Source organism: Quercus lobata, chromosome 3 (genome assembly GCF_001633185.2).
Source record: "Quercus lobata isolate SW786 chromosome 3, ValleyOak3.0 Primary Assembly, whole genome shotgun sequence".
NCBI classification, from domain to species: domain Eukaryota; kingdom Viridiplantae; phylum Streptophyta; class Magnoliopsida; order Fagales; family Fagaceae; genus Quercus; species Quercus lobata.
Window position 1 is genome coordinate 61,402,733 of NC_044906.1, and position 23,671 is coordinate 61,426,403.

Consider the following 23,671-nt stretch of genomic DNA (forward strand, 5'->3'; position numbering starts at 1 on the left):
CTCCTACCAGAAGTTAAAGATATATCTTTTTGTTAATAAAATTACCGTTTTTCTTATAAAATAAAAATTAATATCACCATGCACCCTTTGTGTGATAATCACTCCACAAGTTTAAGTGTTCGTGAGAATGTGGAGTCAAGTGTCGGGTTCAAATATGCTGAAGGAAACTTCACACACATACACTTAGCTTATATTAGAGTGGAATTCTATCTCAAATTTATTTAAAAAAAAAAAAAAAAAGTTAAAGATATAATGAGGAAAATTAAAAACCATGTAAATGTCGGAAAATTCTTAGATACTCCTGGCATATGGAGAAATGGTGCTCCCTTCTTTCACATTTATGGTAAATCTCACAATGAATTTAATGAGTGAACTCCACCATAAATGTAAAAGTATGAAGCAACATTGTCCATATTTCGAGAGTATATACCTAAAAATAACCCGTAAATGTCTTGCCAGATAATGTAAACTAATCTCAAACTGTTTTATAGGATTAGTTCATACTCAGATTCTCCCCAAGAAGTACTGTTAATGAATTGTAAATTATATTTGAAAGTTTCAGTACACCATTCATATCTCTTCTTACTAAATATATCTTATAAAACCATCTGAGTCCAAATAATTAAACCCACTGGGACCAAAAAAATAAAAACAAAGAAGATAAACACATAATACTTTTAAAAAAAAAAAATTTGGGGAATAAAAATAACACTTAACGGATAAATAAATAAAGAAGGGAATCCCTAAAAAGCTGATCACACAAATTCTAAAAAAGAAGTTCATATCAACAAAACTACTAATTACTCACACAAATTCTAAAAAAGAAGTTCATATCAACAAAACTACTAATTACCTTCTGTGTTTATCCTAGTTTATCAAAAAAAGTGTTCTAGGATTCGTATAATTGTAGTAGTATATATTGAAAACAGAAGGAAAGGATTTGCATTCATGTATTCATTATACGAGGATTTTTTTTTTTTTTTAAAGAAAAAAAAAATGTTCTATTCGTATATATTGAAAACATATTGAAGAAGTTATGAAAGAAAGGAGTAAGGGATTTATGATGGAGGAAATTAAGAGAATAGACGAGCAGCTTCAAAGGAGTCTAAGCCTACGGAGCATGCAGAAGCAGCAGAACCTTGACGATAAAGGCATGCAGAACCTTGAGGATAAAGAAAAGAAGAAAGTGAGATTTACAGAAAAACAAGACTGGGAAATCGATCCCTCTAAGCTTATCATAAAACAAGTTATTGCTCCTGGTGCCTTTGGTACTGTTCATAGAGGCATCTATGATGGCCAAGACGTTGCTGGTAATTACAATTTCTATGCTTTCTTATCTCTATATGTGTTTACATCAACTTTTTCGATTCAGATTCCTTGTTTTTGTTTTTCTTAATTTGTTATAAATTCCTATTAGTTAAAGTCCTGGAAGAACAAAGAGCAAAAGGTGATATAGCTTCACTTAGGATTGCTTTTACACGGGAGGTTTCTATTTGGCCTAAGCTTGATCATCCTAATATTGCTAAGGTGCGTATAATCCTATGAATTTGCACTCTCTTTGATGTAGATAGATAAATTCTTTACAAAAATTTATATTGTTTGGTTGATTTTCATGTGTGAACTTGTAGATAGATATTAGAGTTTATTGTATGAATATTGACATCAATCTTAGCCTAGCTAGTTGTATATAATTACTTGATACTTTTCTATATTTCCAAGTTCATTATTTGTATTATGAGAAAAGCCTTCCATAATCACCCTAATCAATACAGGTCAACTATTATATATGAATCTTAGCCTAGAGGTTTTTTTTTTTTTTTTTAAATAATTATTAAGAGCTGATTTTAAGGAGTACCCTAGAGTTTTTTTTTTTTTTCTTAAAATATTAAGGGCTGATTTTAAGGAGTAATAAGAACTGATTTTAAGGAGTACTCCTTAAAATCAGCTCTTAATAATTATTTGAGAAAAAAAAAAAAAAAAAAAAAAACCTTCTTATTTATTGGGAGAGGCATATGGTTGTTCTCTCCTTTATATTGAATGATTTTTCAGCCCATAAAAAAAAATAAAAAATAAAAAATAAAAAAACACATATATACTCTTTGTTTTTTTCTATCAATGTTAATAAATATTGCTTTATTTTCACCATTAGACAAAGTTTAGCCTACAAAATTGGTTGTAGCCTTAGGCTACAATCTTACTCAATAAAATAAAAATTAATACATATTTTTAAAATCTAACTGTTAAATAGAATGTTATTTACACTCTTAATACACATGTCAAATTTTATGTTAATCGAATATTATTTGTTATATGATCTATAAGTTTATATTTTATACATAATTTTAAACTACAAAAACTTGCGATTTAAACAATTTATTGATGACATAGCTATTGATCTTTAATTTTTTAAAAATTTTGCAAGTATGAAGGATATAAGAAAAAGATATAATCTAATGGTGGATTTGTCAAAATACACCTCCAATAAAAAGATATTGAGTAAAGTTGTAGTCTAAGGTTACAACCAATTTTGTAGCTAAACTTTGTCCATTACTTATTATCAAGCATGAACTTTATTGATTCGAGTAAACACTTGCATTGACGATGTAATCATGCTATCTACATTGTAATGTTTATATGCTCTTGCGCATAAGTGCCTTCCATGGACAAAAGAGAGAGTTTCGAGTCTTTTTCTCTAGCTAAATATATTACTCTTATTTACATGCCCTAACATTCCAGATGAATTTCTTTTTTTCTCAGTGCCTTGGAGCTACATTGGGCACATCAGGCTTAAAAATCCATACACATAACACGCAAATTGACATGCAAAGTGATGCTGCTACTACTGCTAGTGTTATTATTGAGTATCTTCCTTGTGGTACTCTAAAATCTTACCTAAGAAAGAATCGGAAAAGGAAGCTGGCTTTCAAAACTGTAGTACGAATGGCATTAGATCTTGCAAGAGGGTCAGACAAATTCCTTTCCCACATCTATCCTTACTTTCATTCAATATTCCAACTTACATTTAAAAACATTTTGGTTTCAATAAGTCTAGGGACAACTTTTCTCACAACTATTGACATGACCTATTATGTTTGGTGCATTAAAAAAAAGATGGTGAAAGTAACTTTGTTCTAATCATAGCAGGCTATGTCAACAATTGGGAAAATGATGTCCCTAGCATTACACTTTTGGTTTAGGCTTTTCAAAATGTCCATGACTAGTAGTTCATTGAAGTAGCACTTCAACAGCTAAGTACTTTTCCTTCTTTTTTATAGGATGAGTTACCTTCATTCTCGGAAGATTGTTCACAGAGACATAAAGACAGAAAACTTGCTTCTTGACAAAAATCACACTCTTAAGATAATTGACTTTGATGTTGCTTGTCTTGAGGCTTCAAATCCTAATGAGATGACTGCGAGAATAGGGACCCTTGGCTACATGGCTCCTGAGGTATATTGTTTGTTACTTTGACAGTTCTGCTTTGCTTTTTTAGAATAGTCTTTACTAACACACAAGTTCACAAGTAGAAATTTCACTTAGGCAATGCTATATAGAAGCTTTTCCTTCTTTTTTTCTAACCTTTTTTTTAACTTAGATGTAGTACCTTAAATGCCTTACATTCTCTAATTGAAGACAAACACTTAATTGCAATGAATTTAATTGTCATTGGGAAAAATAACATTATTTATGTTTTATTGATAAATGAAACAAGGTGTTTGAATTTGATTAAGGAACCTAATATACTTTTTGTACCTAAGTTTCACTTTTTTTTTCTTTTTCTTTTTTTTTGGGGCTAAGAAGTGATGCTATGGAAGCTGAATTAGACATAATTGCCCATACATTGTGTAAATTAATCGAGATAAGAATTTAGATTATTAGCAGTTTTGTTTTCCTTTATTTGTATGTTCCACAATAATTCTTAAATCCAAGACATTCTTAGCATATTATATTATGTCAATATAATATGCAGGTACTTGAAAGTAAACCATATGATAGAAAATGCGACGTGTACAGTTTTGGAATATGCTTGTGGGAGATATATTGTTGCGATGTGGCACCATACCCTAATGTTATATTATCGGATCGATCTTCAACTGTTGTTTATCAGGTATATAATTTTCTCTTCTACCTATCTGTGACAGACATTATTGCACATCAAATCAAATAAAGTTTGACATATTTTGTGCTTATATATGCAGAATATAATACCAGAGATACCCAAATGTTGCCCAAGCTCTCTAGCAGAAATTATGAGGAAGTGTTGGGATGCAAACCCCAACAATAGACCAGAGATGGAAGAGGTAGTAATTATGTTAAAAGCCATTGACACTTCAAAGGGAAAAGGAATGAAAACTTTGTATGGACCACTGGGCTGTTTACTCTTCTGCAGATGAGGATCTTAAATTTGTATTTGTACGTATCAGCTCAAGAAGCAAGCACACATCTAGACTACAAGACCTTCAATCAAACTTTGATTAAATTTTCTTTGTTATATTTGGTCAACGAGCTCAAACTTAGTTTCGAATACATTGCATACAAAAATGTAGCATGAGATAAATTACAATTTGCTTTTAACAAGGTCACGTAACAATGAAGAACATACGCTCGGTATTTTGCGTTAATTGTTGATCAATACGTTATATTACAATGGCTCTTTTTATTCGTATACAAACGCTAGTACCATTAGTTTTTGCATAAAGATGGCATCCCTGATCCCACATCAGAACTCCTCTTGACTACCCAGTGGCTACCAATTCCAGCCAGCAAGTGTTTGTCAAGAGTCAAATACATTCATTGCGACAAAGCTTTTTTTTTTTTTCGATAATTTGATAGCTACAACAATGAAGGTGCGAGAATTCATTCAAACCCTAATTATCCTGATAGAAGAAAATAGTCTATGTCTCTAGGTTACAAATCTCTTGGCGTGGCAATCAAAAATATTCCTAATGCTGCAAGCCAATCTAGCGGAACTAACGAGCATCAATCCATAAATCATACAACGATAGCCGTTATTGTTTCTGCCTTCAAGTGAAATCGAACTTAACTCTTAAACTACCTGCAGAACTCCAAAACATTTAAATAAAAAAGCAAAATGAAATGAAAAATTATTAACTATTTTCAAAAATCACTGAAGTTCCTCTATACATCTGGTGAAGCAATTTAAATGGGCTTTTAGCCCACAAAACTGGTCAGTACTTAATGACCAAGATGTGCCTCAGTGACCCAGACGAACTGGCGTTTACACCTCTTCCAGTAATGATATTTGGGCCTACGTTTTCAAGCTATACAAAACTAATTTGAAGAATCTCTACACAGCTGATTTACCATTGATACACTGACTAAATGAAAGGTCAGAAGCAAAGTACTTGCATTAGCCATATGACCTGTACATATATGACACGTCCATTTCCCGGCGAAGTACTAAGTTGCATCTGCACCAAATTCAGTCAGAATCCGTCTGGTGGTCAATATTGGCTGGATCATCACCCTTAGTAAAAGGGGAAGATTCTGAGTCGCAGTTAACATCAGATGCTTTTTTAAACTCCAGCATGAGTATCTTCCGGATTTTTACTCTCAAACCAGAGGCCTCCTCAGGTTTGAACCACTGCCTACCAAACTGAGAACAAAAATATATAAACCAAGGAAAACATTTCATGAAATTAACAATAAGGATTTTAGCAGTCATTTTCATGAAAACCAATACCGTACCATTGCTAGATCTTTCTTTTTCAGCCTTTCAGGGGCCTCCTCAATGAAGCGCTCCATGAAGAAAAGAACAAAGAGACCACAATCAGAGTCATTCTTCTGTTGAGGAACCTGGTGGGAAATAAGAACAGAACACATAAGAAGAGGTAAGGTTCTATTAATTTAGAGATTAAGAGCCCAAGATAAACTGTCATTAATGAAACTCCATGTCAACAGTTTCGAATGAAAACATCGCAAAGATGAACGACCTTAGTGTTTAAAAAAAGTGACAATCAGGAGAAAGAATCCCCTCATATTCTGGTTCAGTATAGGGTTTATGATCCTCAAAATCAACCTTTCCCCTAGCAATAACTCCCATGCAAGTTTATTGATTCAAGATGCCAACGCCAGATCCTCAATAAGAATCAATCAAAAAGGGGCCAGCTGGTTTTTTGTTGACAATCGGAACCTGAGAATATTCAAGGAAACGTTATTCCCCTGAATCTTGATCTGCCTACTTGCATTGATAGCAATTGATCAAGTCAAATGTTAGGGTTCAAAAGTGACTATTGACTAGCACTCTAATCAGCTCCCCCACCCCCTTCCTTTTTTTCCATCAACTACTTGTATGGCCCCTAAGCCCCAACCATTTTGACAAAGTGGACATACAAAGGTCCCTAATCATCAAGCTTAAACCCTGCTGACAAAGTTTCACGTTGACATGTATAACCTTCAAATCTGAGCAAGACTGAAACAATGACCTTTTTAGTTAAGAACAGATTTTTTTTTCTTTTTTGGTTATAATAAAAACCGGGTATATTGCACATACTAAGGTTCCAAAACATCATATTCACATTCTACCGACCAAAATTATTTTTTTATAATAAGTAATAAGTTTTATTGATATCAAAAATGGAACACCCTAGTACACAGGGAGTGTACAAGGGGTCAACAATTCAAGTACAAAAATTAAAAGAATCAAGGAAATCAAGAAAATAATAGAATGATTGGTTTCGCATAGCAACCAACCAATCCAATAAAGTTCTAAAGAAAAATAGCTTGAGGTCTAGTGTGGATCTCTCATTATCTTCAAAAAACCTACTATTTCTCTCCCTCCAAAGACACCACGTTAAGCAATGGGGAACAATGAACCATATATGACCATTTCGATGATGACCAAACCTACCTTGCCAACAAGTTAGAAGCCCCACAACGGATTGCGGCATAACCCAGATTTCATGGAAATTGTCATTAGTGAAACAAACTCTATAGTAAAACAGAAGCTCTTCCAATTTGTCTTGCAGAATTTCAAAACATTCCAATGGCACCTACTCCCAAAGGCAGAGGGTCGTAATTTTAAAACCCACCAACTGCGTTTGTAATTTACCAATGAAATAAAATAACTAACCTTTTCACTGAAGACCAACAAGCAGTATTTGAGGGCTTTGCTTTCTTTGTAAATAAATTAACTTCAATGCGCAAACTTAGATGGCTGGACATAGATGCCACTCCTATTAAGCCATCCAGTGTTTATTTTATTTTCATTGTTTCCCCTCTTAACATATATTCTGACTTATTAGCTACACTAAATTCGAAGCTAAAAATTATTCATTGGACCATTATGATGCTTCAACGTTTTTAATGCAACTACTGTCAAAAATAGTCTAAGTTGAGAAAAGGAACCAGAAAAGGTATGTCTCACTCAATGTTTCAAGGTAAGCAGCTTCACATAGTAGAATGGAAAACATAAGAACTATGCTCAACCCCAATCTGTCACCATCAGTTACCACATGAGTTAAGGTGACCTTTGGTAGGTTTAAGCTACTTAGATGGTGAAACCCCTTTCCATGACACAAGAGGATTGGGATCAATTCCCAATTCCCACCTACACCAGGGAAGAGGGATTAAGTGATGGAAGGGGGTTACCTTCCATTGCATAGGCCATATGCCCAATTGATCTTGATGGTCCAAGTAATATTACAGGCAATTCAGGAAAAAAATTTACCGCTATTGCTTTCTCCTCAATTCTACGAGGGAGATGTTTCCATATCTTGTCTGCAATTGGAAGATTTAAAGGAGCAACTTCTGAAGCCAAATAGGTCCATTCGGCTTTCATAAAGCTACAAAAAAACAATTACACCATCCCTTAGGTTCAAAAATTACAATTATGAAGGCACTACAATTGAAAAACATGTTTCCCCAGATCAATATTATCTGATATTGAATTTATTTTAGACGTAGGAAAAATGCATTTAAAAAATGGAACCATGAGTAAACAAATAATATTGTCATTACAAGGCATTCCAATGAATAGTTGGTTTGAGGAAATCTTTCTCACGTCAATATTATAAAAATAGCTTACACTGGTAAAAAAATATTTCTACATGATAAAATTAATATAATAAACAGACAAGTTGTTTTCACACAAAAAGGTTGGTTATTTAATTCATAAGCATGAGTTTGCTGCCCTCTCCAACATCCAATGTCTCAAATAAAAGCTTTGCTTGTAGGAGTCTCATGTGACATAAAATAAAAAATCAAAATTCAAAATATACAATCCGCACTAAAAAAACAAAATGCTCTGAAGAACTCAAAATTATTCTTCTATTAGTCTATAAAATACTCAGCTAAAAGAAGAAAAAAATGAGAGATAGAGAGAGAAGGGAGTGTTACCAGATGAAAATCCAGGACAAAATTTTATATGTATATGTATACATATACATATCTATACATGTAGATCTACATATGTATATGTGTGTGTGTGTGTGTGTGTGTGTGTGTGTGTGTGTATGTATACTTTGCTTACTATGTCATATTAGCTAATGTTGGGTAACTCTACCAAGAATGCATTTTGCAGATTTTTATGTATAAGAATGCATTTTGCAATTTTTTTTACTTGTTTACTAAATCTACTTTGCAGTAGATTCTAAAAATGCATTCTCTATATCTCATTCTTTTAAGCCAAAATGAGAATACCCAAAACTGAGGATTCCCATTGAGCAATAAAAAAATTATGGGACCCCACCGCAATAATTTTTTTCTCCATTTCTTTCTCAGCTTCTCTCTCTTTCTTTTCCTCATTTACTTTCTTCCTCCTCATGGCAGAGCATCTCCTCCTCTTTTCTCTACGACTTTCTTTTGTTTTGCTCTCATCCCTCACTGACCAGCTGTGGCAATTTAGGTTTGGAGGTGGTCTTAGGGGGATTTTAGGTTGTAGTCAGTCACAGTGGTGGTTTTGGGTTGTAGCAATTCAGGAGTCTGGCGAGGTTGACGACAGCGATGCAGAGTTGGACTTCATGAATTTGTTGGTGGTGATTTTGGGTGGCCAGTGAGGCTGATGGCACCGGTGTGGAGGTAGATTTCATGAATTTTTTTATGGTGGTTTTCAGTGGCCGGCCAGGTTGATAAAAACAATGTGGAGGCAGATTTCAGGAATTTGTTGATAGTGGTTTTGGGTAGTAGAGGCGGTTTTGGGTGGTGATTAGGTCACAGTGCCAGAAATGATGATGGGCTGATGATTTTTTTTTTTTTTTTTTTTTTTTAACAATATGTCCAATTCTTGGATTTCTGTGAAAAATTGTTTGTGCATAGATCTGGAAATAGTAGAGAAATTATAGAAATTATGGAAAACTGTAGAGAAATTAAAGATAATAAATTTTTTTAGAGGACTTTATGGCCTACCAGTAACAAGGTATATGTTTTAATTTTTTTTGTACAAAATTATCTGATTAAAAATAAACTAAATTTTTTTTTTGTGCATATATTTTATTACAGTTGAATTATTTAGAAAATTATTAAGTGCATAATAAGCTAATAATAAATTATTATTTAATGAGAAAAAAAAAATGCATTCTTCAGTGACATAACCAAATGCAATTTTGTTCAGCATAATAACTTTTTAGTAAGAATTTCAACACAACACCAAATGCTATTTCTCAGCAAATGTATTTTGGCAAAATGAAGAATTCCAAATCTAAATGCAATAGGTATCCCAAAATATATCTAAATGCAATAGAGTTACCAAAGGCCTACCTTAAACAAGAATTATTACCTCAGTGATCATCATTTATAAACTTTTCCACTTATAATCTCTGATTTATAGATTCAATTATATCATGAAGGGACTTGTGCACATTGCCATTACTGTAAAATGATCACTTGCTTTCTTATAACATGTAAAAAAAAGTTTTATTTGAATACAGGAAACCTCATGCACACAGGATGCGAAGCACATGGGACCTTTCAAACAACGATCTCAAAACAATAATTTTAACTCTAATAGATTAGACATCTCCATACACTAAATGTACAATTATTTCTTTCCCTCCAAATTGTCCGCATTAAACAAAAGGGGTAGCATTTCAAATAAGAGAACTCTTCCAAAACAACTCTTCCACCCAACGAGGACAACAATCACTCATTGGGCTCCAAAAAGAGAAAAGACAAGAGACCACAGCCCTCTAGCCACTACAAAATGCATCAGTAAATGATACATAGTTTCACCACTAAACTTGCACATACAACACCAATCCACTACACTATAGTTTTATTCATCTTAAATTAAAACGTGTTTAACAAACAATATATTGTTCTGACTAACATACAATCAAATTAGTAAGTGAAGGCTAAAACTAATGGCAATAATGTTAACTAGTCGCTAACTCATGTGATGCATGAGAATAAATACTGAATGAGTTTTAGGAGAAAAAAGCCATTATTTTTTACTTGGAGTAGTAAGCAAAAATGCATGAAATTAAAAAAAAAATTAATAATAATAATAATAATAATGATATTGAAAGAAATAGCACAAAGTTTTATTAGTCAGGCAGAAGGAATCAACGTTTTTTATTTATTACTTTTTTGTGGGAAGGAATAAAAGATAGAATGTTGCATCTTTAGTTTAGTTTATGTTATGTGTGTAAGTATATATAAGATATGTTGTAATATATATGCAAAAAGGTGTCTATCGAGAGGTCATAACCCTTCAAATTTGATATACCAAAAGGTGTCTATTGAAATGTTATAACCCTTCATATTGGATATATCAAAAGGTGTCTATTGACCAAAAAAGTGTCTATTGAATGAAAAGGTGCCTATTAATTGAAAATGTGCTTATCGAATGAAAATATGTCTATTGACCGAAAAGGTGCCTATTGAAAAATGAAAAAGCACAACTGTTCGATGTCTTTAAATGTATACGTGGCATTAATTTATGTAGCCAAGTGGTGCAATGAAAAGTAGCCAACAAAAAGTCAAACGTTTTGCCTTTATATTATATATAGATATAGATAAACTAAAAAATAATGAACCATATGACAAAAGATGCACCTAATTTGACAAAGTTACACATAGTACACTGGATATTAGACATAAGATATCCATAATTAATCAGCTAAGTCTTTTTTTTTTTGTCTCACCTTTTGATGTTCTCAAAAATTGATCTGCTTGAGTGAAGTCTTAATGAATCCAAATGAAGAATAATTGGTCCTGTTTCATCTTCCTTGTCTGGGATACATATAATTACCAAGCTCCAATGAAGACTGAATACATCAACAACATAAATAAGTCAAAAAATGTGCAGTGGTTTTAAAGCATAGCACATTATTATATATCTCTCATTCGCATGTTATGTGGAAAATAACATTAATAGAAGTAGTGAAAAGAGACATGTCAATTATAGAGGTAACTAAGAGTGTGACTTTAGGTAGAGACTGGTTTGTTGAGGATCCATACCCGACCCAAATTTTTAAGACTAAAGGCTTCGTTGTTGTACATGCTACATGGAAAGTAGCCACTAATATTTGTTTTATGTACAATGCACTAGCAACCCCAATCAGGCACTCTTCACCAATTCTTTTTTCCTTTTTCTTTCTTCTTGCTCTATTCCTGAAGCTCCAATGCCATACTACTTGTTCCTAAATCATTCTGGTAAACAATTTTATTTTTTTATAATGTAGGGAACCTTTCTAAAGAAGAGCCCTTTGGACTTGCCTCTAGCCAGGAAAAACTACCCACAACTAACCCCACCCGTCAGATTCTGTTGCTGAGTAATCCAGGGGCATTCACCCCTGACAGGCGAAGCTGATATACCATTTTAAGATGATAAAATATAATTTCCCATTTGTACTACACTCCATTCTTGAGCATTACATCTCATATTTAGTTCAGTTCCAATTTATTTTGGTATTCATCCAGGTTCCTATGCCAGGCATATCAGACCAGCCTCATTTCAGTTAAACAACGCAGACTTCATCCAAGCCCAGGCATTTTTACAGCATGGCACCAACTATATAGTCTATATTGATCAGCAAGCAACAATGAAAGGGGATGATTGTTGGACAGGAAACTTAATTAAATATTATGCAGAGCCTCATGTTGACATTCCCAACATAAGAAGGTGAGAGTAGTTTGCTTGCATGATCATGGAATGTACCTGTTTTCAATAAGTAGCAATAATAATAGTGCCAGGAGTGAGATCTTAGCTCAAACTTTTTTGATAAGTAAGTTTTATCCCCAAGGGGAGAGGGAAGGGGACAGATAACAGCTCAAATGTCTCGTTTGTATAATTTTTACCTTCTTTTTTTTTTTAATAAGAAAAAATTTTAGTAAGAGAATAAAAAGAAAGGGAACACTTAAGTAGACAGGGTGGGTACAGACCACAAGCTGTACCATTCTGGTCATGATAACAATAACTTAGGAATTGCAATAATCAAAAGGATGCTTGCTGGAACCAAAGAATTTCCAGTCAATCTCATTTGTGAATAGCAAATGATCTTTCTAAAAAAAAGACTTAACTCCAAATAAATATGTCGAGGCATTAAATGTTACTCTGACCATATTTACCATCTTACACATATGGAACTCCAAATAAATTAAAAAAGACTTAACTCTTCATGTATCGGAATAAGTACATATGCCTTCTGAAATATATTGACACCCTTCCACCACCTTCTGAACTTGGCAAAATAAGTATCCTTATCACTTCCCTGCATATTACAAGGGAATACAAGTTAGATATAAATTGGGCCAAAACAAGAAAACGCAACACAATATCAAATACAAATATCAAAACTTATCTAAGATACATCATTAATGTTTTTTTTTTATAGGTAAGATACATCGGTAATGCTGTTCCCACATAAACCGATAAACGCACTTTGTATAATTATTTTTTTTTATAAGAAAACGCACTATGTATAATCACCACCGCCCCCCCCCCCCCCCAAAAAAAAAAAAAGAGAGAACTGGTATCCATATGTCCCCACATGCAGCTGAGTTGCCTCAGTTTCAAAACTTAAAAAGCCACTATCAAAATGCTCTATTCATAATCAAATCAAAAACAAATCAAACCGTGCCAATAAGTAGCTTAACAAGTAACAACCAAGATCAGCATTTGCAACCCCCAACTGTGAAAATGACTACATCATTAGTAGCTGGAAACTTTTTTTTTTTTTTTTTGATAAGTTAGTAGCTGGAAACATTGACTTAAGGAAACATTAAGAAACCGAGAGAAACAACTACCTTGTATGATACAGCCTCTTTAAGCTTGCTGTAAAAATATGTGTTGAAAAAATGATAATCACACATTGCTCTATTTGTAGGAGATGCTTGTAGCTGAATATATCTAGCAAAATGAACCAGCAAGTGATTAAAATATAGAAACTTAAAAAGAAAATTTTGTGTGTGTGTGTGTGTATCTAGTTGAGGGAAAAAAACAAGAGAATAACAACAACAAGAAGGCATGCTAGACAGTGCAACTGAAGAGGACTCTTGCAAGTTAAACTTGAGAATTAGCAAGGGCAACGTAAATATTGTGATTCCACTTAGTTAATACTTAATAAATGTGTATGCCTGGGTGTGCATGTGTGCAAATATATATGCCTCCAGATTACTAAGCCAAAGGCATTATCATTATCAAATCCTATACATAGTTTATCCTATTTACCAAAAATTGTGTCTTGTGTTCGTCTTTTTTGTTTTGTGTTTCTCACAATAATAGAAGAACCAGAATCCAGGTTTTAGAAGCTACAACAACCTTACTCAAAACTGTAATAAAGATAAACTGAATCTCCAATACACCCAAAAGTGTTCACACATTAACACACTAGACAAAGCTTAGTCTTCCAACTCTATCACTCACAAAAACAAAAACAAACACCCAGAAAAAAAAAAAGGGTGCAAAGGAGACTACTTCGCCACTCTATTTATAGGAACTATCATACACAACTACTTTTCCCATCAATGTGGGACAAACTCTCTTAACAGGAACTAGTGCATATTTTTATTATTATTTTGACCGATGTAGAATTCCAAAACTAATTGAGTTCATGGACTAGACTTAATAAATCTCCACCTCCAGTCCAACATTGGATTTCAAAACCAAAAGAAAGGCCTCTAAACTTATCCCAAATGGACTGAACTTAACATCTATTATATTCTAAACTAGCCAAATAACCGTGCTATGTATTGCTTAAATTACCCCCAAAAAAAATGTATTTTATTTAGTACATTAAAAAATGTATATATAATATTATTGAAATTACTTTAAAAAGAAAAAAATAAATAAAAATTCATTAGTTGATGAAATTACACCACGTCAAAATTAAAACTCAACATCAGCAGACCAACAAAATTCAACTAAGATCATTCCAAAGCATCATTTAGAAAACTGAGGACCCATTCGCATTTTTGTCCTTTCTTTTAAATTATCGACCATGCACAAAGAAGATCAAAAAGAAAATGATAAATAAAATTTTAAAAATAAATAAATAAAGGAAAAGCTGCATAAGAGACACTGCAGAAAACATTGAATGCCTTCAGGCAAACAATATCTAAAAAACTGAGATACAAATTTTAAACAAATGTCAAAGACCAAGTTCATTAAATGGAAATCACTATAAAAGAAGATAAACAAAGTAAAAGTTCCCATTCAACCATCCAAGACTTGCTGGAAGAACAATAGCACAACTTGAAGAATGAAGCTGGAACAGTGCAATACAAGGTATGATACTGACAGAAAGGGCAACACTACTGCCATAGGTATTATTCATGTATATTTCCAATTATTGCAACAATCTAAATACACGAACCGGATGTAAAAATTCATAATAGTTGATGTCAAATAGCCTTCTGGAGCAAGGCAGTTTATGTCCACGTAACAAATTTCAATAGATTCTGGATCATCCCTGGCCAACAAAACATGATGAAGTATATAATGCACAAATTCTAAATAAACAGAAGTAAGAGGAAAAAACAGTCTGCATCATTTATAAGGAAAGTTATCGGTGTACCTCGAGGGGTAGGTGATCTTTGCATCTTTCATGCTGAAAAGAGGGGAATCAAATTATATTTGACCTCATTAAGTATTAGCTAAAGCTAATGCAGCAAAGAGTAACAACCAATATTGGAAGTCTTATTTACCATTCAGCATTGTCCACTCGCTCTGTAATCTCTAGACTCTCAGATTCATCCTCCTCTATTAGACTTTGAGACTCATCCTCATCTATGAGAACAACGGTTTGCTCCTGAATCAATAATTTTGCCATTAATTTCATCAGTAAAAGAAGACAAAGGACCGAAAAGGTTAAAAAAATATATAAATAATATTGTATATTGTATAAGAGGAATCTTTATTGGTTAACATACATAGAGTAGTTTTGTTTGTGGCCAAAGAAACAAAAACAGCTGTTCTGTTCCCATTCTTTTAAAGACCTTTTCAATTTTCAAGAAAAGGATATATGAAAGTAACATCATGAACCATGACAATAGTTTCAAGGTTGATGACAAAATGGCTAAACATAAAATGCAAAAACAACAAAGAAGGTGTACCTTCTTATGCCTTGAACCATTTGGATGGACTTGAAAAGCATCCTTTCTATCAGAAAAGGAGAAGTATCAAAATTGAATACAAAATACAACAAACTCATTTTTTCAAGCCATTCATGATGCACACAAAATAAGACTAGTTAGAATTTTGATACTCAGACAGCAAAAAGAGTTTAGAAATATGTTCTTGTTAGAATAATGGTTAAATGATAAATTCATCATTTTCTATCAACATAAACTTTTGAAACAATTGGTAATTTATCTTGGTATCAGAATAGGTGGTCCTAAGTTTGAACTTTGTCTCCACTACACCTCACATTTAAAAATCTCACGCGTTGGGTCCACTTGTCTTTTTTTTTTTTTTGGATAGGCACAACTTTTTGGGGTTAGCTTTGGCTAGGAAAGTTATGGATCAATATGCGTGGTTTTCATAAGTTTCTAGCCACATGTCTAGTCAAATTTTCTAAATTAGATGCCATAATCCTGTTGAAATAGGAATCAGTCTAAAAGACTAGAAAGAGCAAATGTACTTGGGCAAATTCAGACATCTATTAATGGAATTTAGAGTATATTCATCTATTGAAGGCGAAATCACCTACTCTCTTTCCTTCTCTCTCTTTCTCTCCTTTATTTCTAGTCTTCTTCTTCTTCAATTCACCATTACCATTCACAGATATTGTTTAAAGCCCCTAACTACCAAGTTTCAGTCTCTTACAGCCTGTTTTAAATTCAAACCAAACCCTCTTTCTTGCACCTTCATAAACCCTAAAAACATAGTTCTACACACTTTTTCCATTGAATTCATTCCTTAAACCCCTAACTCAACATCTTATTTTGTTGCAGCCAAAAAATAATTTTAAACCTCAAACCCCTTTTGCCTTAAAAGTTCTTTGGATGCTATCAATCTAAAACCCCAAAACCCTTTATCTTCATCATGAATCCTAAAATCATATTCCTAAACTTATCTATCTAATTTATTTCCTACGTGCAGCTCCTGGCCCCTCCACTTAAGAATCCAAGGGTGACCTTTGGATGTTGTCGTGATGCTTTGTACAAAGGTTGCCAGAGTCTAGGTTTATTGATGGATTTAGTCTGTGAAGGTCCCTCAAACTCAACCAATATCAACATGTTGTGACCAATAAGGCTCATTATTCCAGAGTGTAGGTTTTGTGATTCATGCCATCATAGGTCAATTCAGTCAAGTAAAAGGATATTCAAAGACTTAGGCCTTGTTGGCAGGAATTGTGATTTGAAACTTAAAAAAATTTAATAAATAAATAAACACTCAATCCAAAACAAAAGAATGGTAGCTGTGATTGGTATGGCCACTAGGTAAATAGCTAAAAAATAGACAAAAGAAAGAACAAGGAGAAAACTGGTGAAAGACAATAATAAAATGAAATACAGCTGACAACGAGATATTAAGGATACATGTACATTGATTATCCATTAAAATATTGTCAAGTCATATTGACTAAAGCTTTTCCATGAAAAATTCCTTCCAAGCAATTTTGGGGGTATTTCCAATATTTGAGTAGACTTTAGATGTCCTATTCTCTTTATTGGAATTTCCTCCATGTAGCCATCATAATAAAATTGCAGCGATCCCATGTACATGGCCCTAGTTTTGGGGAACCACATAAATCTGGATGTTTGTGCGTGTGCATCAATCTTTTCTGCCCTTTCTTTTCTGTTGTTTGCATCCCATAGATATGGGCTATATTTCATGTTTCCTATTAAAGCTTATGCTAATAACCAGAAGAAAAGTTAATAGATTTTCAATACTATCTTCTATGGCCAATTTTACACCACTTTGAAAAACTCATAAACTGAATAACTAAATATATATGCCATCGTTTCAATACTCCAATCTACTAATCCTATACTGCCATATCACTCTTACCTAGTCATCCCTATGTATATAATGAAATTAGTACCAATATCTCAAAACCCGATACAATGGGAACACACATATGGCGTGTGAGTTCAGTTACATGTACACAACCTTTAAATTCAATGGCAGCCACACAACCTTCAATCTGCAAAAAACTCCATGAGCTCTTGTACTAGTAAAAAGGTGGAAATTAATCAAATTTAGAAAGAGAGAGAGAGAGAAATCCAGCAAAAGGGAAACATGCTTACTTCTTGGCGAAGCTGCTGGACCAATGTTCTCCATTCTGGTGAAGAGAATAAGTAGGAGAAGCTCTACGTTTCTTATTAGCATTCAAGAGAGCATGTTTTGAAAGTTTGTTGTGATGTTGAGAAGACCATTGTTTTGATGATGATCGACCTCTACGTCTTCTACTTTGTGATAACTCTTCCTTACTTGTCATTTTCCGGCGGTCACAACGACTCAAAACTGATAACTCTTCCTTAAATGCTTCAGTTTCCCCACAAATTATCTGCTTTAAAAATTAAAAATAGTTGAAAGGTAATTATATTGTTCACTTAGAGGGCTATTTTTCAGATCAAAACTCTCTCTTTTCATACTTTACAGGATCGGAATGTTTCTCTTAAACTTCTTCCCTGCCCTAATTTATTAGATATGAGCATTGTGATTTGAAAGATTGCTTGTATTGCTCCCCGAGTACACCCCAGGTGTGCACAGGTGTTTCCTTTTTATCAATAAACTTTCATTACTTATCAAAAAAAAAATAGTAAGGCACCATACATTTTCTTCCATCTTTTGACATAAACGAGAAGCAAATGTGGACCCTGAATTGGCTTGAGATGATGTGGACTCTTCCCTAAAGCCATTAGAAACACCTACAGACAACATTAGATCTGTTAACCACGTGTCTTCAAAACAAATATCATGAATTAGAGAACTGCAGCCTGTTTTAACACATTGTTCATACTTGAAGTATGAGATATCCTAAGTGTAACATTAACCATTAGCACAATTAAAAACTTCTAAAAAAAAAAGTAACAGGACTTTTTTTTTTTTTGTTTTGATAAAACTAACAGCTGAACCCTTGACATCCATCACATGTCATGCCTCCATTGCCATCCCCATTGTTCATATATATGACACTATAAAATCTACTGTTCCATAACGGCTTGAGCATTAGATAATATTCATCGACCAACCCCGCTTGTGTCTATGCTTGGTAACATATATTTTACCTACTGAATGCTCTCTATTGGTAATCAAGAAAGGTACATGATGAGAGCAGAGTAAGTAGAACCTCACCAACAGTACCTGAGCTCCTTGATTGAGTGGGCTTCTCACATCCATCACCTTCCTGCTTAAACACAAAGCACAAGTAATCACTGACAGACAGTTCAAAACTTCAAATCACTCACTAACTAAAATGACAGCCCACAAAACAATCAATTTCATTTTTTTAGATTGTAAAGAACACCACTTTTTGTGTGGACTAATTTGCACACTCTAGTGTAAAGTTAGTGCTTTTTTCCCCCAATAAAAAAAAAAAAAAATAACGCTCTAGAAGATGAGCATTAAACTGCTTAGCCCGTTAGAGATGAACGCTCTCGGGTTAGTGGTGGGGTCAGTTGCATATAGGTTTTACTTACTAAAAAAGCGAGTCTTTTTAGAAAGATTATTACTTTATTATTATAAAAAAAAAATTTAAAAAGTGAATTTAACTTTGCTATGTTGTTGCAATTCCTAATTGAGTTTTGAGAGAAAAACAAAAATTGAGAGAAATAGTAAATTTTATTGAGGGAGGGGGGCATACATAGGCATAGGAGGAGTTGAGTTTTTGGGGTCGAGCGAGTTTCCTGCGCTCTCTCTCGTCCTCAATTCGCTTGAGAGTGAGGCGTAACTTCTCCCCTTTGTCCGGCATTCTGGGACCCATGGTCTCGCAAGTGCGCCGCTTTCTCTCTATCTGCTCTTCCAGCATCCGATCGCTCCATTTCTCGAAGTCTTCGTGCCGCTCGTCGCCACTGCCCATTGCGGCGGTGGTGGTGGACGACTTCACGATCAGTTCCGGCGGTGCGTCGTCGTCGTCGTCGTCGTTTTGACTAGAATTGGGTAGAAGCTTTTCCCAATCAAGGTCTAGAGGTCTTTTCTTTGCTCTGTCTTCTTCCATGCATGGAAATGCTCTGACAGACACTCTTTCTCTCTCTCTCTCTCTCTCTCTCTCTCTCTAAATTTCTTGAAATTCGATTTTAAGAGCCCAATAAGAGCTTTCTGTCTCTGTGCTTCTCTCAGTGTTTAAGGCTCAGTTTGGGAAGAGAGAGACGCAGCTTTTTATAATTTTGGGGTGCTCTGAGAGAAGGGAGCTGCAAAATTAGGGGCGAGAGGGGCGCTCTATGGTAAAAAAGAGTGCATAATAATAAGTGCTTATAAGGAGTGGGAGGCAAGCGTCAGATTTAAGTTTTTAAGGGGAAGTTCGCAAATATATATACTAAGATTAGACTATAATAAAATTTGTATCTTGTATAAAAAAAATAAACAAATATAAATAAATAAAGCATAGTTTACAATTTCCATAAGGGTTTACATAGTTCATTGTGGTTTGCCCGAAACCATCGTCGCACCTCATCTTAAATTGATTGATCACCATGTCATTTGGTGTGGTTTATAATTATGCAGTTCAGTTTGTGCTAGTTTGGGGCCTTTTGTTCCCATTTTGAGCTAGTTTGGGTCAAGTCCAAAAAATATCTCTTTTTTTTTTTTTTTTTTGGTAATTTGACTTAACCCAAATGTGGTTAGACCGGTTTTGACTAAGCCACCTGTGTTTTAAAAATTATCACTTAATCTACCAGTGATATGCTCCGTCAAGTCTCTGTAATCCACTTTAACTTTTCATTGTTAAAAAATAAGGATAAATATGTCTTTTTGCCGTCCTTTTATGTTTCTCTCCTCCCAAAATATAAAAAACTTCAAAAAAAAAAAACACACAAAAATAAAGATCAAAATATTAGGTTTTGTAAAAATCAACAACAAACATGGTTTCAAGAACAAACATGGTTTAAAAAAAACTATGGAGCTTCTCAAATCCTAAATCAGAATCATAGCCACTCAACACCACAAATTCCACAACCACCATTTGATCCCCTGCTACCCACAAGCAACCAAATCTAAACCCAAATCCACTAAAACAACCAAACCCCAAAATAGGAGAGAGAATGTGAAAAAGGAGACAAAGTGACACATAGAGAGAGAGAGAGAGAGAGAGAGATCGAAACCTTTTTCAAAATCTCTTGTTCTTGAGTTGTGATTATTAACTATTGTTGTGTTCTTTTGATTATTCTTGTCCCCAATCTAATTTTTGTGTTTTAGGCACTAAGGGGCTGATTAAACAACTTCAAATTTGTGATTCTAAAGCAAGGTGAGCTTTCTTTTCCATGGTTTCCCACTTTGCTTGATATGATTCACATGATTTTCTTGATATAGTTTCTCATTTTGTTATATTTGATTTGTTTGATGATTTTAATTATGTTTGATATGTTTTAATATGATTTTAAGTTGTTTATAATCTGTTTTAGGTTGTTCTTATTTCATTATTTTGGTTTCATGAAAAGCATAACATGTATGTTTATTTTATGTAATTTAGTTTAATCATTTGATTTTGTTTCTTGATTATTTGTTTATGTTGATGTTTGTTTTATTTGCTTCATGTTAGTTTAGTGTTTAGGGTTCTAACATGCTTGTTTGATCTCAGATGTTTATATCTTCAAATGATAAAATCTGAAAAAATATAAATTTTTCGAATCTATGCTAAAGGATGCATATGCATTTTTGAGCATGCGTATGCACCCTGAACCCAGATTAGGGAAAAATCTTTTTTTATTATTTTAATCATTTTTTAACACGTTATTTGATTCTCTTTGACTCTATTTTAGGTTAATTATGTATGTTTAATTATTTACCATGTTTATTTGAAACTTTTTGCCATATCTTTTCCTTGTGTGTTTATATTTAATTGTCAACTTGCCATATTAAACATGTTTAATTTAATCTATTTTATTGTGTTTTATTTGTTTCCTTTTATATTGTGATGTGATATTTATGTTGTGTGTGTTATTTCCTTAAGTGCATGATGTATGTTTAGGTTAAGGATTAGAGCTCTCTTAATAAAATTTTAAATTAAATATGACCTAGCAACACATAATGGAGGCCAGTCTACAAGCTGGGCAGTCTTGGGTTCCTAACACCTTCCCAAGCCGTACCCAAACTCGGGACCCATAATCTAGTATGTGGCCCCATGTATGTAAGTGATTGGCCCAAAAGGCCAATATGGTTCCTAGGCCTAATTTAGGTGGCAACTTCACTTTTCTCCGTCACAATCCACTCCGCCGGGATGTACTCTCCTTTGTGCCCACAACTATTGAGAATTAGCAACTAATTAATCCAAAAACACAATAAAACCTTTTTTTTAATATTCCATAACAAAATTACTATTACAAAAATACTCTTTCCTCAAGTTAGCAAACACCCAAAAACGCCCCCATTACCAAATCCATCATTATATTTAATTTGATAATCTTTACCATACCCAACAAATCACATCCAAGTGTAGACAAGGTAAGGTATGGATCTTTACCATACCTAAAAGTTCCTAGTCACCCAGATGAATAAAAATTCTTTGTATCACTTTTTTTTTTTTTTTTTTTTCACTTTATGCTTCACCAATCATGGGATGCCCTATGTTTGATTTTTTTTTGTTAAAAAAAAAAAACTATAGTCATTTTATAAGGAAATTTAAATAAACGTATGACATACCATGATTGGTTGAACACAAAGTAGAGATCTCCTGGAACTATGTTTATCGACTCCGTTGACGTAAATAAAAGTAAGGCGAAATTACTGTTTTGGTCCTACACTAGGCGTTTTTCGGTAGTGAGTTATTTATAAGGACTAAATTGACTACAAGAAAGCAAGTGATCATATGTTCTTAAGTTGTTCAAAGGTTTAGAGTGAGTAGGAAGTGTTGGGCACTATTACAATAATGGCAATGTGCACAAGTTCCTTCATGATATAACTGAATCTTTAAATTATAAATTACAAGTGGAAAAGTTTATAAATGAAGGTCACTAAGGTAATAATTCTTGTTTAAAGTAGCCTTTGGTAACTATTGCATTTAGATATTTTTTGGGAAACCTATTGCATTTAGAGTTTGAATTCTTCAATTTTGTCAAAATACATTTGCTGAGAAACAACATTTGGTGTTGTGTTGAAATTCTTACTAAAAAGATATTATGCTAACAAAATTGCATTTGGTTTTCACTAAATAATGCATTTTTTCTCATTAAATAATAATGGGTAAAGTATATATTTGGTCTTTATCCTTTACATCAAATTTTAATTTGGTCTTTAACCTTTCACTTATGTCAATTTAGTCCCTAACATTTTAGTGTTGTGTCAATTGAGTCCTTGTCGTTTTCTCTTAAATGAGACTTTTTTTTTATATTTTTTATTTAATGTCATAATTTTCTATTCATAATCAAAAAAAATTTATAACACCTTTCGTATAGTTCCCGCATCATAGAAGATCATAGAGTAGTTTGAAAATCTATGACCTTCTGTGATGCATGAACTATATGAAAGGTGTTATTATAAAATTTAATTATGAATATAAAATTGTGACATTAAAAAAAAAAAGTCTCATCGCATGTGTGAAGCACATGTAATGAGGCTAGTGTGTGTGTAAACAAACCTTTCTAAGATCATTCCACACTTCAAGCTATGCACCAAATTGTTGTCTATGAAAAATTACTCAGACCTTTAAAAAGATCAAGACTTGCATGAAATAGTGTTGGGCATTATTACAATAATGACAATGTGCACAAGTCCGTTCATGATATAACTGAATTTTTAAATTAGAAATTACAAGCGAAAAAGTTTATAAATGACGGTCACTAACGTAATAATTCCTGTTTAAAGTATCCTTTGGTAACTATTGCATTTAGATATTTTTTTGGGAAACCTATTGCATTTAGATTTTGAATTCTTTAATTTTGTCAAAATACATTTGCTGAAAAACAACATTTGATGTTGTGTTGAAATTCTTACTAAAAAGATATTATGCTAACAAAATTGCATTTGGTTTTCACTGAATAATGCATTTTTTTCTCATTAAATAATAATGGGTAAAGTGTATATTCGGTCCTTATCTTTTACATCATATTTTAATTTGGTCTTCAACATTTCGCTTGTGTCAATTTAGTCTTTAACATTTTAGTGTTGTGT

General features: G+C 33.2%; 2 protein-coding genes across 11 annotated transcripts; one reads left to right on the forward strand and one right to left on the reverse strand.

Annotated features, from left to right (window-relative positions):
* Nucleotides 1–1,036: 1,036 nt before the first annotated feature.
* LOC115981212 (serine/threonine-protein kinase STY13-like) lies at nt 1,037–4,394 on the forward strand. Its single transcript, XM_031103378.1, has 6 exons — nt 1,037–1,310; nt 1,418–1,527; nt 2,758–2,963; nt 3,276–3,450; nt 3,971–4,108; nt 4,200–4,394. The coding sequence occupies exons 1-6, from the start codon at nt 1,037–1,039 to the stop codon at nt 4,392–4,394; spliced, it is 1,098 nt and encodes a 365-aa protein (XP_030959238.1).
* Nucleotides 4,395–5,093: 699 nt separating this feature from the next.
* LOC115982652 (ubiquitin-like-specific protease 1D) lies at nt 5,094–19,789 on the reverse strand. 10 transcript variants are annotated; one of them, XM_031105308.1, is made up of 15 exons: nt 19,212–19,787; nt 18,713–18,755; nt 18,182–18,276; nt 17,653–17,915; nt 17,516–17,576; nt 15,514–15,555; nt 15,106–15,215; nt 14,976–15,008; nt 14,775–14,870; nt 13,207–13,309; nt 12,574–12,671; nt 11,103–11,225; nt 7,691–7,805; nt 5,710–5,817; nt 5,094–5,617 (listed from the first exon to the last, which is right to left on the reverse strand). In XM_031105308.1, exons 1-15 carry the CDS (start codon nt 19,563–19,565, stop codon nt 5,444–5,446), a joined length of 1,818 nt encoding a protein of 605 aa, XP_030961168.1. In that variant the 5' UTR covers nt 19,566–19,787; the 3' UTR covers nt 5,094–5,443. The 10 variants fall into 10 exon arrangements, 9 of the variants coding, with proteins under 9 accessions (XP_030961168.1, XP_030961169.1, XP_030961167.1 ...); XM_031105309.1 differs by having other exon boundaries at nt 17,516–17,549; nt 18,704–18,755; XM_031105307.1 differs by having other exon boundaries at nt 15,106–15,209; nt 18,704–18,755.
* Nucleotides 19,790–23,671: the final 3,882 nt, after the last annotated feature.

Excerpts from the sequence above, each read along its gene's own strand:
- LOC115981212 (XM_031103378.1), top strand. The coding sequence starts at position 1,037 with ATGAAAGAAAGGAGTAAGGGATTTATGATGGAGGAAATTAAGAGAATA. Across the intron at positions 1,528-2,757 it reads ATCATCCTAATATTGCTAAG|TGCCTTGGAGCTACATTGGG; the intron begins GTGCGTATAATC and ends TTTTTTTCTCAG. Across the intron at positions 3,451-3,970 it reads TTGGCTACATGGCTCCTGAG|GTACTTGAAAGTAAACCATA; the intron begins GTATATTGTTTG and ends TATAATATGCAG.
- LOC115982652 (XM_031105305.1), bottom strand. The coding sequence starts at position 19,565 with ATGGAAGAAGACAGAGCAAAGAAAAGACCTCTAGACCTTGATTGGGAA. Across the intron at positions 12,672-13,206 it reads AAGAGGCTGTATCATACAAG|GGAAGTGATAAGGATACTTA; the intron begins GTAGTTGTTTCT and ends TGTAATATGCAG. Across the intron at positions 5,618-5,709 it reads AAAAGAAAGATCTAGCAATG|TTTGGTAGGCAGTGGTTCAA; the intron begins GTACGGTATTGG and ends TTTTGTTCTCAG.